Source organism: Oncorhynchus mykiss, chromosome 20 (assembly GCF_057628025.1).
Source record: "Oncorhynchus mykiss isolate SJ-2025 chromosome 20, ASM5762802v1, whole genome shotgun sequence".
Classification (NCBI taxonomy): Eukaryota; Metazoa; Chordata; class Actinopteri; order Salmoniformes; family Salmonidae; genus Oncorhynchus; species Oncorhynchus mykiss.
The window spans coordinates 40,417,743-40,434,769 of record NC_143041.1 but is presented as its reverse complement, the minus strand read 5'-3'; the positions used below and the strand labels follow the sequence as shown (position 1 = coordinate 40,434,769).

Below are 17,027 nucleotides of genomic sequence, written 5' to 3'. Positions count from 1 at the left end.
GTAAACTAGGGCACGCCACTTAGCATTATAATTAGCCACTTTAGCTATTAACTAAAGCTCTGTCAACTAACAATTCCCCACGTAAATTGGTCCCACGATTGAAATACATTGTGTACTAACGGAGGCATAAATAACAACACCGCAAATGTATGATAATGGGTTCTTATTTGCAATGTATTTTGTGTTTAATTTAGAAAGAGAAAAGTCAAGATCTGCTGCGTGCATATTTTAAAGGATGAGATGACATAAAGTTCATATAATAATTGATTTATTCCTTAAGTTATTTTTCTAGAGAGAGTGATCTGCCCCGGTCTGCGGAGGAGGCAACATTTTTGCAGTTCAGCTCTGAAATGTAACGTATGTGTTCAGTTGGTTTGTTTGCATTTATTGATACAGTACGATTGTTTCGCTCTATGTTTTGCACCGTTTCGTAATTCTGGGCGTGCTTGTTGGACACAGCTGCTATTGTCCATGCTTCGCAAAATGCGGCTAACTTGACAGGCAAGTTGTATCGGGCTGTTGAATGACAGTTTTACGGTGATTCCAAGAATGTCCCCACAATATGTGATGGTCCAATTCATATGTGAGTGCATCTGTTCTAGACATGAAATCGCAGATGCACTTGGCAAAGGATCGATGTCAACAATTATTCTCTACAGTTTTGTAAGATTGCATTGCATGTAAGTTAGATAGGTACTTGTTTCCTGCTGCATTTGAAGTTAATTGCCTTTTTATGGTAGTTTCTCTACCTTTCGTGGTTGAACTGTTATGACCCATTAGTAAACAGTACCTTAATTTCCTAGTCTGCTTCCCCTCATGTGCTACAGTTCTGCAGAACAGGTTTCACACCCTGTGTTTTTAGATCAGTGCAGATGAAGGAAGAGACAAGGAGAGGGGTTTTTGAGATGCAGAGGTAGATGATTGACATCCAGTCTAACTAGACTGTCCTGTGGAAAATTAATATTTGTGGTTGATCATAGCCTTGCCTCAGACAAGTCTCAACCTCATCACATCACATGCTTTAAGGCTTCTCTTCGACTCTCTCACCCCCTCTTAGTCATTCACATCTTTCTCCCTGCACCTTTCTCTCCCTCTGCCCTAACTCTCTAATTCTCTTCACACAATACCAAACGTTTGCTAATTAATTAATTTATATGTTTTTTCATATGTTGATGTACCAGATGCTAAGATGCTATTCTGCTCAGTCAGTGTGCAGCTGCAGCAGAGAGAGTACACACCATGACCCTGCTGTTCAAACAAACAGCTCTGGTTCCAGCCTGCTTCTAGCTTTCCCTGGGCCTGTGTGCATCTCAAAAGTCTTGACTGGCCTCCTCTCCTCCTCCCCGCCTGATATCCTATCTCTGGCTGTTTGAAATATGCAGGAAATGCTCCTTTGAATAACTTTGGAAGGGTGGATGATTAATTAATTGATTATAAATGAAATCATTGGTCAGTTCACTTTGTTGCGTGAGCGATAGAAACACACTGCAGGTACCACAGGGATGTCTGTCCCTGGGTTGGGTTCAAAGGTTATGGCTAACTGGTCAGAGCAGGTTTGATTGGTTGGAAAGTAGGTTACCCACTGAACTCTGGGATGGGAGATAGTTTTTACAAAGGAAAATGTGAACGATATGATACTGTAATAATATAAGTTGTCTCAAGATTAGACCTACGCTTTAGTCAGCTGGCCCTCGCTACATATTCGTCGCCAGACCCACTGGCGCCAGGTCATCTATAAGTCTATGCTAGGTAAAGCTCTGCCTTATCTCAGCACACTGGTCACGATAACAACACCCTCACGTAGCACGCGCTCCAGCAGGTATATATCTCACTGGTCATCCCCAAAGCCAACACCTCCTTTGGCTGCCTTTCCTTCCAGTTCTCTGCTGGTAATGACTGGATGAATTGCAAAAATTGCTGAAGCTGGAGACTTACATTTCCCTCACTAACTTTAAACATCAGCTATCTGAGCAGCTAACCGATCTCTGCAGCTGTACATAGTCCATCTGTAAATAGCCCACCCAATCTACCTACCTCATCCCCATATTGTTTTTATTTACTTTGCTGCTCTTTTGCACACCAGTATCACTACTTACACACCATCATCTGCTCATCTATCACTCCAGTGTTAATTTGCTAAATTGTAATTACCTTGCTACTATGGCCTATTTATTGCCTTACCTCCTCACGCCATTTGCACACACTGTATATAGACTTTCTTTTTCCTATTGTGTTATTGACTGTACGCTTGTTTATTCCATGTAACTCTGTGTTGTTGTTTCTGTCGCACTGCTTTGCTTTATCTTGGCCAGGTCGCAGTTGTAAATGAGAACTTGTTCTCAACTAGCTTACCTGGTTAAATAAATATTTTAATTTTAAATTAGGCCTATACTAAAGGGGGCTATTCTAACAACTGAAAACAAGAAAAATAATCAACATGTCTTTTTGTTCTTCCAGGGAAAGGCGGAGGGGCTGATTGGACCACGTTGATGTTGGTACAGGACCAAAGAGCTAAACGGTGACTGCAGACTCAACTCAGTTTGGGAGGTGGTTTGGAGACCTTGTTTGTGACTTTAGACCTAGGTGGTGAGGCGGAGGGTTACGATGGCTGTGAGCAGGTTTGACATAGATGCGCCGCGGTGGGATCAGTCCACGTTTATTGGCAGACTGAAGCACTTTGTCAACATCACAGACTGGAGGACAGCACTACTGCCAGACTCACGACTGGACGAGTCTAAAGCACTGGTGGAGAACTGAAGGTAATGCACACACACACACACCACTGTGAAGTACACACACACACACAGATACCTCGAGGTTAGAGTGGTGGGCCAATAACCGTAAGGTCGCTGGTTCGAATTCCTTGAGCAAGGCCCTATTTGCTCCAGGAACGCTGGTTAAATAGTGGACCCTGGCTCTGACCCCAACTCTCTGCATGAGTCTCGGAGTTGTGATATGCTAGAAACACACTTGTAAGTGTGTTATAGGACAAATATAATTAAGCACCCACCAAATTATATAATAATTATTATAAACTGGGTGGTTCGCTCACTAAATGCTGTTTGGCTGACAGCCATGGTATATCAGACCGTATCTAGAAGAAAAAGAAACGCACACCTATTAAGACGAGGTGCTGGCTAGCGGAGTAGAAACTTGAAAATAAAAGAGAGCCGCACACTCTAGGAGCTCAGATGCAAAAATGTAATTACCAACGTTTCGACAGCCAAGCTGTCTTCGTCAGGGTATAATCACAAACACTGCGGGATGACTCGTTTATATAGTGTCAAAAGACACAGGTGTCTGTAATCATGGCCAAGAGTGGCCTAATACCATTGGTTAATAATCAAATATTAAAATGTACAAAAAACAGCATACAAACAAATGGATAGCATACGATCATAGATTAATTTAACTACACAAGTTTACAAACAATTACAATGGCAAAGTCACAATAATCACAAGAATGGCTTCAGATCAAAGTCTACGTTGAGACCGAAGGGAGCAAGGGTCTTTAAGTTAAAGATCCAGGCAGCCTCTCGTTTTAACAATAAATGATCAAGGTCAGACCGTATACCACGGGTATGACAAAACATGTATTTTTACTGCTCTAATCACGTTGGTAACCAGTTTATAACAGCAATAAGGCACCTCGGGGGTTTGTGATATATGGCCAATATACCACAGCTAAGGGCTGTATCCAGGCACTCCGCATTGCGCCGTGCTTAAGAACAGCTCTTAGCCGTGGTATATTGGCCATATACCACAAACCCTCGAGGTGCCTTATTGCTTAATTATACCACTGTGAAGTAGTAATTTCTCTGCAGTGTTATATCTACAGTTGTTGTTCCTTATGGTGAGAACCTGGAGAATATCAAGAGCTATTTAAATATCTCTGCTCTCCCTCTTCAGTCAGATAGGAGTGGCCTATTTAACTGCAACTAGAACTGCACTAGCTACTGCTGTGGGACTCAACCTCTACACAAAGGTACAGTTTGATGCACAGACACACTGGTTTGATTGATTACATGTTCCACTTCCCCTTCCTGTCTTGTCTCTGCCCCTTCCTGTTGAAAGCTCCTCCCCTGGTGGCGCCCTGGGTTCCATTTGCGGCGGTGGCGTCAGCTAACTGTGTCAATATCCCAATGATGAGGCAACAGGGAGTTCATCTGTGCTCCTGGTGTATTAGCATCCCCATGAAGACAACAGTGAGTTGTTGACCTTCTCCTTCTCTCCTCTCAGAGAGCTCCTGAATGGCATCGCTCTAACAGATGAGAATGGAAACAAACTGGGTCATTCCAAGGTAATGTCTGAATAATTAAATATTCTACTAAATATCGTATTTCTGACTGTTATACAAGAGCAGAAAAATAAAAAATGTCCTCTTCCTCGCGACAGAAAGCAGCTGTGAAGGGCATCACCCAGGTGGTCATTTCCCAGGTTACCATGGCAGCACCAGGCATGAGTAGTGTCAGAGGTTTAAGAGGGAGGGCTGTAGAATTTGAGATCAGTCCTCGCTCCATAGACAATGGAAAGTGGAGCGTGATCCTGTTACTACTCCCTACAATGACTCATTCCTCTCCTTCTTTTTCCACTTGCCACTCCTTTATCTACTTTCTCTCCTCCTGTGCACCCTCTCTTCTCCTAGTCATTCTCCCCATCATCATGCAGAGACTGGAGTATAACAAGTTTATGCAGTTGGGCCTTTAATCAAAACACCAAATTCTGCTACTAGACATGCATAGGCTAACTAGCTACAATGTTATTGAATAAACATCCAGAGTTACAGTTCTGTTGACTAAATATCCAGTTACATTGTTCTTGACTAAGTGTGCTTAGAGTGCAGATTGAGGTGCTGTTTGGAGCGATAACCAGCCCTGTCTTTCTGTTAACAGAGGATCACCTTTGTCCACGGACCTTAACAAGTGATAATGGTGGGAGCGTTGTAAGTAGGACTGTTTAGGAGCTTTCACCATGAAGATTGTTGTTTGGTACTACATTTCTCAGAGTTTGCCAAATGGCACCCTATCCCCTATATAGTGCACTACTTTTAACTAGAGCCCTATGGGGCCCTAGCCAAAAGTAGTGTGCCATGTAGTAGGGAATAGGTTACCATTTGGGACGCAAACGTACTTGTCTCTGTCTTACTGGGCACAGTCACCTAACACTCCAAGTCTGTTTTGCAGCCTGGTCTTCATGGTGCCGGCAGCCTGGTCCCTGTTCTCTCAGCAATGGTAAGTAGCTTGTCGACTGGGCAGCGTTCAGTAGGGCCCCTCCATGATGTAGTAGCTGTTTTAGCATCTCATCTTCACGATCAGCTAAGGCATGTTGTAGGTGTTGTGGAAATTCTTACACAGGGACACTCAAAGTCGATCTTAAATGAATCATTGTTAATTGTCAGCGCACTGAAGGGGTTCCAACAAACCTGATGGACCATAATGAACGTCTGGCAGAAGCTCTAACGGGACAGTCCCCTTAGTTCTCTTACATACTGCAGGGCAAGTCATATTTACATGATTTAGCTTATTCAAAGTTAATTCATCATTAACGTTTGCTTCATTCATGTGACTGACCAATACCTCACGAGGCTTCTTCTCTCTAAGCTGAGACCTTGACACTGAAATATCTTTCGTTCTCAAAACAAGGTCTGGGCGTACTACCAAATTGCAGATATTGATAAGTGAGGATTTGTTCAATAAGTCACTTGCGTGAACACAGAAATTAGTTATTAGAAAAGCACAAGTATAACATTTCCATCACATAGGATAGTGCTCAAGATCACACCTACAGTAACATATTAGACTTGGTTTGGATCTCACTCTGTCTTCCTCTCACTTTCTTTCAGCTCCATGGGCAGTGTACAATATGTCTACTTCAACAAGGGCCTCTGAACACACACACACCTGCCTTCTTAATCATCAGCCAAACAGGGAGAGCATCTGAAGAAGAAAAAAAATACAAAATGAGCCAATCAGCATCCTCGGCGATGTCCAATAGGAACGCTTGTAGGAGAAATAGCTTTCTCCTGGTTTATCTTTGTTTATTTTCAACAAATCTTTGTGATTGAAGTGGAGATGTTCTCCAGAAGATAGAGATGTGCCACTGTACTCCAAACGGTGCCTTTATCCACACTGGAGTACAGTGGCACATCCCATCCCTGCATTGAGGTGCGTTTTTGACCCATATCTCATGACGGCTCCACGTGTCTTAATGTAACCATGACTGAATTCTGACACCAGTGCAGCTCGGTTTAAACAAGTGTAACGCTAGGGTCAGTCTCTTCTGGCAATTAAGTGTGTGTGTGTGTAATTAAGAAATATATATATATATATATATATATATATATATTCTCTTTTTATGCTTCTGTCCATAATGTTAATTTGCATACAGTGTATGATTCAAGTGACGCTACTAACCATGTACAGTTTGTGCTGTCTGAATCTTCAATCACACATTTCAACCTCCTTTAGAAAACTGTCTGGAAGGACAATGACCCTTTGGACATTGTGTGTGTGTGTCCCAAATATAATTTGCGTCTCAAATGCCACTCTATTTCCTACATAGTGCACTTCTTTTGACCAGAGCCCTTTGGGTCCCATTCAGAAGCAGCCTGTGTTAGTTTAATCTGAGGTCAAGAGTCACTATAACCAACTGTGTGTGTGTGTGTGTGTGTGTGTACACGTCTCAGTGCAAATTAAGTGTAGTGTATTGCCCAAACAATGTGATGCAATATCAGGAATAGACGTTTACTAAAGCCATCATGCAGGTGTTCTATAGATGGTTCTGTGGTTTTGCCCTAAGATCTATGCATCAGTGTTCTGAGTCTATGGTTCCACAGTTTAGTGTTCTAGAATGCTTGTGTTCACATACGCTGAAGTGAAGCGAGCCTAGCCAATGTACATTTGGCTGAGTGGTGAAGAAGTCATTGATACCACCAGATTTCTATTGACAAGTATAATTCTCATTGACTAAACTGTCTTGGTGCATTTTGTTTCAGGATTCTAGTTCCACCCTCTCTGTACTGCAGTCAGTCAAGAACTGAAAGACTGGGATATACATGGGTATTATACACTGTGATTCTTCTCTAATGGAATTAGCCTCTGCCAAGTCCTCAACAACTGAATGTTCCAGTTTTCAGGGGAAATGGAAAGAGCTTGTGACGCGACTTCCGTTTTTGGACGTTAACAAGGCGACACTCAACTTAACTCCGTAACATTTACTGTATTGGTTGCAGTGGAGAAGAGAACCTCTCCCGTCATTTTTCTTCTCTCATCAAGATCAGTATTGCCTTGTTCAAAACAACTGGGAACTCTTAAATCTCCGACTTCAGTATGTTCAAGACAACTGGGAACTCGGAGACAAACGAGCTCCAACTGGGAAAAATTGATTTGAACGTCCGTCCTGCTCGGAATTCCAAGTTGGAAACTCTTGCATCTTTCCACAGCTCCGAGCCGAAGATCACCGACGTCATGATTTGACCATGGTTATTTCCGAGTTCCCAGTTGTCTCTAAAGCACCATAAGTCAGGGATCACTGGCGCTTTCGAGACAACTGGGAACTGGGGGGGGAAAACTAGGTCAAATCATGACTTCAGTGATCTTCAGGTCGGGAAGTCAGAGCTGTAGAAAGATGCCGGAGTTTACGATCTTGAATTACGAGTTAGATGACAGTTCAAAAATGATTTGTCAGTTGGAGCTCATTTTTTTCCCTAAAGAATTAAGAAGTCCGAATTCCCAGGTGGTTTTTGGACGCAGCCCTAGTTTAAGGCGTTTCTTTTACGCCTGCTATGTTAGGTTACATCCTTACTGATGTAGAAGATGTGGTAATACAAACATACCACCAGGGGACAATGTCTTCTTGACAGAGAGCAACAGAAACTGAAACGCCCGCTTCCCAGATGCAGCCCTATTCCCTATATTAAAAAGGAATTTAACTAGGCAAGTCCGTTAAGAACACATTCTTATTTACAATGACAGCCTTCCCCGGGCCAAATGTGCACCGCCCTATGTGCACCGCCCTACGCCCCAAGTTATTTCAGAAGTGGAGGCTGCCTCACATTAACCAGGCAAGTAAGTTATGAACAAATTTACATTGACAGCCTAGGAACAGTGGGTTAAACTCCCTTGTTAAGAGGCAGAACAGATTTTTACCTTGTCAGCCCAGGGATTCGATCTAGCAACCTGTCGGTTACTGGCCCAAATGCTCTAACCAGTGCCACCCCATAATGTCTCAAACTCCTCTTAATGTCTGAAAAGGAGTAAATGGAAGGGCATCAAACACATGGAAACCTTATTCCACATTACCTTGAGCCCATCCTCCCCAATTAAGGTGCCACCAACCTGTGTATTTCAGAATATTTAGGCATGTTAGCAGGTTAAATCTTTGAACCTTCTTTGTAGTATACCCCTCTGGGCCAGTGAGACCAACGAGCAGCTCTAGTCTCTCTTTGCATTGGCTAACATTTCCATATTATTTTGTCAGATAAAACACTGATCACTTTCAACATTTCCAGACTGTAGCTATTGAGTCAGTCAATTTCCTGCGCAGGAAATGTCTTTAATAGGTTGTAATCGATGTTAGCATTTTCATTGTGATGCATTGCCAATAAGCAGTAATCTTCAGAACGCCACATTGTTGACCACAGCAGGGATAACAGTCAGCCCATTAAAATTAAAATGTGGTATCCTTTATGCTCAACATCAAGCATACTCCAGTCCAAATGTCACTCCCTGTACTTGAAAGTTCATTCAACAGGCAAAGTACTTCAAGTACACTGTGCAATTTGGGAAGCAGGCTGGTTCTCTATTTAGTCAGCACCCTTCAGTCAGGTAACCACAGGAGGTTGGTGGCAACTTAATTAGGGAGGATAGGCTTGTGGTAATGGCATCAACTGAGATGCCATTCACTCCTTTCCAGACATTATGAGCCATCCTCCCTCCAGCAGCCTCCACTGGTGCAACACTTAAATCAAGGATTGATACTACCAGCAGCACAGACACAGAGAAAGTTATTTCAAAAGGTTTGGTTTTATTTGATAATACTGTCGTATATTTTTGTACAGCAACTGAACGTCCACAAAGGATTAAACATGCATAGTCTGGATGTACTCAAACTCAACCCCTTTATCTCCCACACAACCCCCCCTCCATACGATGTGTACATCAGAAAGCATTGGATAAGGTAGAAGAAATATGGTATTACCAAGGCATTGAAAAGAGAAGTCTAAAAGACAAGTCTGTTTATATCTAGCCAAGCTTCTTTAGATCTATGCAAGTGCCTTCCTTGCAAGTAGGTGGATAGGAGTGAAATTCTCTCACGTGCTCCCAGCGAAAGATATTCACCACTTCATTATTCTTATTTTTAAAGAGACTCGATAGGGAGAAACAATCTATATGTAAACAAAATGGAAAACAGCCCACTCTTAAATTATGCTTCTGATACTTTAAATCCAAATGATATATAGCATTATTTTGAGATGTTAGGAGTCTGTGTCCATCTAAGACAATATATCCTATTGACATGGTTTCCTGAGAAGTTACACTTCTCCAGGCATTGGGGATTTGATCTTGCAACCCTTCGGTTACTAGTCCAACGCTCTAACCACTAGGCTACCTGCCGCAATGTAAGATCTGAACATTTGCACACCGCAACGGGCTGCAGTTAAGACTGCCTGGAACGCGGCTGTCTGGTTGTGTCCTGTAAGCGGCTGTCTGGTTGTGTCCTGTAAGGCACCCTATTTCCTATGTAGTGTGCTACTTTTGACCAAGACCCATATAGTGCACTATAATGGAATAGGGTGCCATTTGGGATACACATCTTCCTGTCTGGGGTACTATATTAAGAACACTACAGAGAATCACACGGTTCTACCTCTACTGGAATTCCTCTTCAAAATGTATAAAATTGACTTCTAATGACAGAAATAATTATAAAAAGTATATGCGTAACTCCTCCCACAGCCTCCAATGAGGCATAGGTACCATACAGCAGTGGAGGCTGGTGGGAGCAGCTGTAGGAGAAAAGGCTTATTGTAACGACTGGAATCAAACATGTGGAAGCCACATTTAACTCCGTTCCATTAATTCCAGTCCAGCCATTACAATGAGCCTATAGCGCCTACCACCAGCCTCCACTGCTGTATAGCCATCAAGGGAGAGAAGGGGTAGTGGGTGGAGACAGATGGGGGTGTTGAGTCTAGAAGGACTGTCGAGGGGAGGGCGGCATAGGGGTGAGGGTTATGGAGAGTGGGGAATGACAGGGGTAAAATGTGATACCATCATCTCACATTCACCAGCCCAGTCTTTGGTGTGACACGCATACTAGAAGGTTTTAAAAAGTTATTCACAGATCTGTCTCTGACTGGGATGCTTAAGAGTTCAGACAAAATGAACGCAACCACTTATAAAAACTAAACTATTTTCTTTCCAAATGTCGATTACAATAATCTGGGAAGTCCCGCCTCACCATCAATCTGATTGGTGATAACATGGGCATGAGAAGCAACATCAAATAGCATTTAACTAGAGAAAAAATAATAATAAAAAAGGCAACTTGGAATATGACTTGAATCAAACCAAATGAAATATTGTCTAGCCATCATTGAATAGATATGGGGTTGTTCGTACCTGGGTAGTTTGAGAGGTAGGAGTTTAGGGGCAAAGAGTTACACTTGATTTAGACACCAACCCAACAGGTGGGGGCAGCCATTCCATACAGTAGGTCAAGAGGTAAGTTCTCTGCCCAGGAGGTGCACAAAAGGAATTAAATCAAGTGCACCTCTCTCTTTCAGGGCTCTGTCCAAAATGGCACCCTATTCCCTAGAGAGTGCACTACCTGGGCGCTGGTAAAAAAAATTAAGTAGTGCACGCTATAGGGAATAGGGTGCCATTTGAGACACCCATAGTTTAAAGAATCAGTCCTCCTGACGCCAGCCTCAGGGGGATGTGAAAAATCACTCGACAAGTCAGTCTCACGACCCTAAATCGCTACAAACACCCTGAGCCAGTCTGGCTCCTTCCCCTAGCCTCTAAACCATCTGTTTGATGACCTGAAGGAACCAAGTATGTGTAAGCAATTTGACAAAATGAACCTTCAGAGAGCTATGTGGATCGATTACCCAGGAGGATGCAGAGGGGAGGACAGCTCATGTCTGGAATGGAGTCAATGGAATGGTATCATTTATTCCGTTCCAGCCATTACAACGAGCCAGTCCTCCCCAATTATGGTGTCACCAACCTCCTGTGAAAGCCATCACCATACTATGAATACATCAGGTCCCTTTAGATCTGCAGACAGAAGGGGATAGTAGCTAGGAGTTGTTTTTGAACCAGTAAACAATTTCACTGATCTCACTCAAATCAATCAGCTTTGCCTCGTTATATTTTATGTGTATCATATTAATCTTGCCCTTTCACACAACTTATTTTCTCCTAATATTTCACCAAATTGTTTAGATGTAATTTTCTTTAAAAATAAAAAAAACAAATCAGGCTTTGCAGTGGGCAGCTGGAAGGAAGTGACTAGGGGTCCTCGATGTCCAGGAACTCCTTCTTGGGTGGAGCATTACCGCGGTACCAGGAACAGGAGCCATCGGCCCTCTTGACGCAGGCATAGTGGTTGGCTTGGCGACCGTACACCTGCTTCTCCATCATCAGGTCTGTCCACAGACACTCCTCTGGAGCGGAGATGGCACAGGGCAGGGAGGGGCAGCGCACAATCTACACAGAGAGACACACACACCAGGTTAAGACAAGTCACAGGAGATGTTTCTCTACCAATCTACCTCCTCCAAATCCCCATCCTGCTCCCCACCACCTCCATACCTTGCAGTCACAGCCCATCTGATAGCGCTGAGTCAGACTCTTCTTCTGAGTGGGGCTCATAGACTCCCAGGGAGTGATGTAGTCACACAGGGTCACATGCATCTTCCCACCTGCCTCCACCTTGCCTGCAGAAGAAAAGATAAGGCAGGGAAGAGATCCTCTTTTAAAAAAACAAAATGTGGTTCTGAAACACAAAATCAGACATGCTTTTCTCTTCCTCCCCCTTCCTTAGATGGGGACAGACAGCAGTTAGAAAAGGGAGAGGATGTGAGGGTGAGGAGTAGAATGAGGAGAGGGGTGAGTCATTGAACAGCTAGTCTTACAGAAAATGGTTATCACCATGACGAGGTACATTGGGAATTCTAAAGGAGGAAACACTAGCCTCAGCAGTCCCTGGCCTGGTGTTCCCTGTAATTAGGCTGTGTGTGTGAAAGAACAAGTAGGGAAACCAGAGCACGCATGATCTAATGTCCCTCTGTCTCGCTTTACATCTAGCCCATGTCTGCTCCAGTTGTGCTCACTCTGCACCTTCTGACACAGCCTGATCCCAGATCTGTTTGTGCTGTCTTGCCTACTCTTACAGTTAGTGTTATAAGGAGTTGGCAAGGCAGCACAAACAGCTCTGGGATCAGGCTACTTTTAGCACAGAGCGGAGGGAGATTAACTATGCCATCAGTGTGTGGTAAGGTCCAACAGACTATCCTCACCTGAGATCAGGTACTCCTTCTTGCCACTGGTATCGAAGGTAACGCCACACACAGCGGAGACCGGAGCAGTGAAGACCTCCTCAATGTCCTGGTCAGGACCCTTATACATCTACAACTCAACAGCAGGTCAGGGTTAGATGAACACAGGTCTCATATCTTACACAATCACAGGTGACGTGTTAGAGGTCAGAGGTCGTGGATGTAGTCTCACCTTGAGCTGTTTGATGTCATACTGCATCCTGGTGATGGGGTTACCATAGATATCATTCCCAGTATCTATCTCCTTCTCCCCCACCACCTTCGCTCGGATCACTGCAGGGAGACAGGATCAGAGGACATTAACACACACAAGTCCCAAAAACAAAGCTTCTGTTTGAATTCCTTCTCCCACCACATCTAGTTAACCACCTGCAGATGGTGCCCAGTCAGCCTGAACAGCCTGGCGTTCCTACAGCACAGTAATAAACCAACAACCCACAATACACGGAGTCAAAACAGCCTTTGTTGTTTTGACCGTTTCAGGATGTGAACAGGCTGCCAGTAACATTCCAGATGTTCATGCCCCAGATCACATCACGATTTGTTAGCACATATGGATAGGGAGAGATGTTTCGGTCAGTGAGACCACAAGGCTGTGATTTAGGCAGATTATCGAGAGACAGAGAGACAAAACATAGTGACACTGAAGGATAGAGGACAGACCTAGTATGATAAAGTATAAGCTGTAGTTCCTGTGTTTTAAAAGTCTCACAAACTACATCATGCTTTAGCCATGGGAAGGGAAAATATGAGCAATACAAAAGAACGCAAAAATCACAGAAGAAAAAAAATACAATGTACACACACTCCACAGGGCCCTGTCCCCTCGGGTTCCCTTTCTGGCGTGAAACAGAAGCAGACATGGGAGGGGTTCACTGCAGAGTTAATGTCCGACTCCCTCATCTCTCCCCTGGTCCAGGTCGCATGCTTTTCTGCACATGTAACCACATCCCAAGTTCATAGAGGGAGCTCACGGTGGGTGATGCAAACACACCGAGCACCAGCATAAGAACCTGGCTGGCCCAGTCTCCTGCATTCTGTGGAGTTCCTCCCTCTTGCTTCCTGACCTCATTCAGACCCAGAAGCTAATGAGCACTAAGGACACTAGGAATAGAACAGGGTAGACAGCACGCTCAGCTCAGGGAAACAGTGATTTGGGACTGCTGCCGGTTTAATGGCTTTTCCAGAATCATGTTTTCCTAAATAGGCTCCATTCCCCCATGCTACTTCTTAACTAGGTCATATGATCATCCACATTGAGAGCAGAAACTCTTAGGGGGACAGAGAGGTTCACACCTCAAGCCAACCATAGCTATGCAGAAAACATATACATGCATATCACCAGATCTACACATTTTTTCCATGAAAACCCCCATATGAACACATACCACATCCTGAGTTCCTTCTAACCCTCCACTTCATTATCCACCACACTAAATGAATGGACAAAGCCAGCGATCATGTGACTCCATTCCTTCCTATGTGAAGACTCAATAGTGCCTTTGAAGCCCAGGAAGTCAGTTAAGATGTCTCATTTGGGATATTTATGTAGACATAACATGAGCAGTTTGAACTACTCCAGGAAGTGACATTGCAGCCCAGCTCAGTGTTGCGCATTAAGCATCTCAAGTTGAAGACCGACTGGGTACTGCAGGCTGCCATTAGCTACTATAAATTATCCTTATATCCGGTGTGGTATTTTAAAATAATTGGATCAAGGACATACATCTAGTGTAATAGAAGCAATTATTGGTATCGTCGCCATCGTCGAGATGTGCATTTACATGAAGATTGGCCTGCCTTCCAATTGTGCACCGCCCTATGGGACTCCCAATCACCACCGGTTGTGATACAGCCTGGAATCAAACCAGGGTCTGTAGTGCCTTAGACCATTGCGCCACTCGGGAGCCCTAAACTTAGTGGGACTGCGACACCAAGAGGTACTTGTAGGTATGCATAGTCACTAGTTAGAGTGACCAGGAAGCAGATGACTTCTGAGGAGTGAATACTGTTGACAAAGTCAGAGGATCCCACCCTGTAAGTCAACTCTGTGTGTGTCCCTATTCTCATGGATACCGTGTATATTTGTGAGAGGTCCTTAACTGTCATAGCTTTTTCCTTTTTGAGTACCCAGAACTGACAGCCAGATGTCATACGCTGCCAGATGGACGCATTCGTATGTGACTGAGAGAAGGCTATACATCAGTGGTGTGTACTGTACGTCTGTGCAGTCTCCGTGTGTTGCACCTGAGTCTCTTTGAAGTGGTGTGTGTGTCTGTGTTACTATCCTGCTACATTAGGTCGGTGCAGAGCAGGAAAACCCCAGAAACATTCCTGTCATTCCTCACAGCTACACCCCTCAGAGGAAGAGAGAGAAAGAGGAAAGAGAGGAGAGAGAAACTGGTGTGACAGACTTGTTCACAGAGGGATTCGAGCAGAATTTATACTACCTTGCTTATTCCATCCTAGTTTCCCCTGCTCTCTCCCCCTCTTTATGGCTTCCTCTCCTTCATTTTCTATTTGCTGTGCCACGTCCACAAGCCAGACTGTACTCCTAGCCCCACAGCAGATCCCAAAGCACTGTAAACTCATAGGGGACTGTGTGTGTGTGTCCTCTATTTTACGGTACATGGCTGCAGCATAGTCAGGTGGAGACAAGCCTTCAGATCTCAGGCAAAGTTAATCATGCGAACCAACCACCTCAGTTACACATTTCCTGTTGTATCGTGAAACAGGAAACAGCCAGTGTGCAAATGTATAAGCAAAGAACACTTTGTTTGCGTCCCAAATGGCACCATATCACCTACGTGAACAAATTGCAGTATGAACGAACGAACTACAATGTGAACGTACAAACTGACACGTCCATCATACGTATAGGCCTAAACCTGAGAGAATGCATAAGCGACCAACTGACTTATCCCACCGCTGGCACCAATGTCGCGACAGAGCTGGCAAGCACACTACTACCTGCCATGAAGGACCAGACCTCTTGACAGAGGCTGTAGTAGAGAAACAACAAGGTGCACGTGAGGGCGTAGCCGTTCCCGGTCTATACTCACCTACGTCCGCGTTACAGAACGCCTGTTGTGGGTGCACGGGGGCACAGCTGCAGGCTTCAACGAGCTCCTCCGCCTGCCACAGAATCAGCACCGTCAGAGTGCAGAGTACGCCGTTAATTGATAACGGCATTTTCTCCAGCTGTGTCTCGGTTGTTTACCGTATAGAGAGTGAAATTCGTCGAGTGGGCTGTAGGTGTGTGTCTGTGTGGGTAGGCTATGTGTCAACAGCTACAATGACCGTTAACCAAGATCAAATAACGGAAGAAAAGCCCCAGTCAGCTAGTTGTCCCTCGCAGGGAAAAAACAAGTGTGTGACCTTCACTTTGAGTCGTTGCGCGTTTCTATCTTTTGGGTGTGTTTTCATTTCTCCGTGATTAGGCGGCTTTTAAGGCTGCTGCAGGATGGACTCCTCCCCTCTCGGTGACGATTTGTCCAGCGGTAAGCGCTCGAGCCCTGGGTTAAAAGTTTTCATATTCTCTTTGCCTGCCCACCCGCCCAAACTCCTTGCTCCGGCCGAACGCTACGCCACGCCTATGGACGTAGTTTTTTTTCCACATTGAGGGGGTTCGATTAATCTCGCCCGGGCGCCCGTGTAAGCGTGTTTTGCAACGACAGAAAGTTGATTGCATTCGATTTGGAACCTGCGAAGTCAGCTCAAAACAAAAGTGATGTAATTAAGCACATGTAGTAATTAGTAGGATTCAGTGTTTTCCTATGCAAAAGTGATAGCGTAGACAGACAGACAGACAGACAGACAGACAGACAGACAGACAGACAGACAGACAGACAGACAGATAGATAGATATGATGAAAATGTTTTACAAATATAACATAGTAGGGCTAGGCTAGACAGTAGACCTAACCTACTAGGCATAATTGGGTTACAGATACAGTATAATAATAATACACATTTACTTGTGTAGTGCTTAAAAAACAAACAATAAAACGTTTATATATATATATATACACTTTATCTGCCTTCCCAATGAAAACTAGTTAGAAAACTCAAACAATTATTTTGTGCAAAAGAGATGTATGTTTCTGGACAATGCAATGTGCTGCCTTGTTGACAGAATGGCACAAATAACTGTTTGATTTGAGAAGGGCGCTCCTCCATCACTTTTGCCCTATGACATGATGGGCCTTTTCAACCCCGGCCAGTGTAAAATAACTTCCTCATTGAGTCTGGATCTGAGTACCTTCTCAAGGAGTTCTAGAAACTATCTGATTGGTCCCAGGAACCGATCGATTAGGCCAGAGCCAGAATACAGGTGGTAAAGCAGTGTTTGAAAAGTCGTCATTGGCTTTGATACTCTTATTGGTTAAAGATGATCCAATGACTGATGACTTTGTTTTGTACTGGAGGCGAAAGAAACGCACACCTGTTTAGGAGAGGTGCT

The 17,027-nt window shown here is 44.1% G+C and overlaps 1 protein-coding gene and 1 long non-coding RNA gene across 3 annotated transcripts; one reads left to right on the top strand and one right to left on the bottom strand.

Moving 5' to 3' along the window:
* The first annotated feature begins 28 nt into the window (after positions 1–28).
* LOC110499423 (uncharacterized) lies at positions 29–5,960 on the top strand. The gene is made up of 8 exons (XR_016489511.1): positions 29–147; positions 281–352; positions 2,458–2,759; positions 3,910–3,985; positions 4,240–4,300; positions 4,893–4,942; positions 5,184–5,231; positions 5,843–5,960. It is a non-coding gene; the product is annotated as an uncharacterized LOC110499423 (long non-coding RNA).
* A 3,044-nt stretch (positions 5,961–9,004) lies between these two features.
* Positions 9,005–16,182, bottom strand: LOC110499421 (metalloproteinase inhibitor 2). 2 transcript variants are annotated; one of them, XM_021576561.3, is made up of 5 exons: positions 15,628–16,182; positions 12,738–12,838; positions 12,527–12,635; positions 11,820–11,944; positions 9,005–11,714 (listed from the first exon to the last, which is right to left on the bottom strand). In XM_021576561.3, the coding sequence occupies exons 1-5, from the start codon at positions 15,755–15,757 to the stop codon at positions 11,517–11,519; spliced, it is 663 nt and encodes a 220-aa protein (XP_021432236.2). In that variant the 5' UTR covers positions 15,758–16,182; the 3' UTR covers positions 9,005–11,516. The 2 variants fall into 2 exon arrangements, with proteins under 2 accessions (XP_021432236.2, XP_021432235.3); XM_021576560.3 differs by lacking the exon at positions 15,628–16,182 and adding an exon at positions 15,016–15,585.
* Between the last annotated feature and the right edge of the window lie 845 nt (positions 16,183–17,027).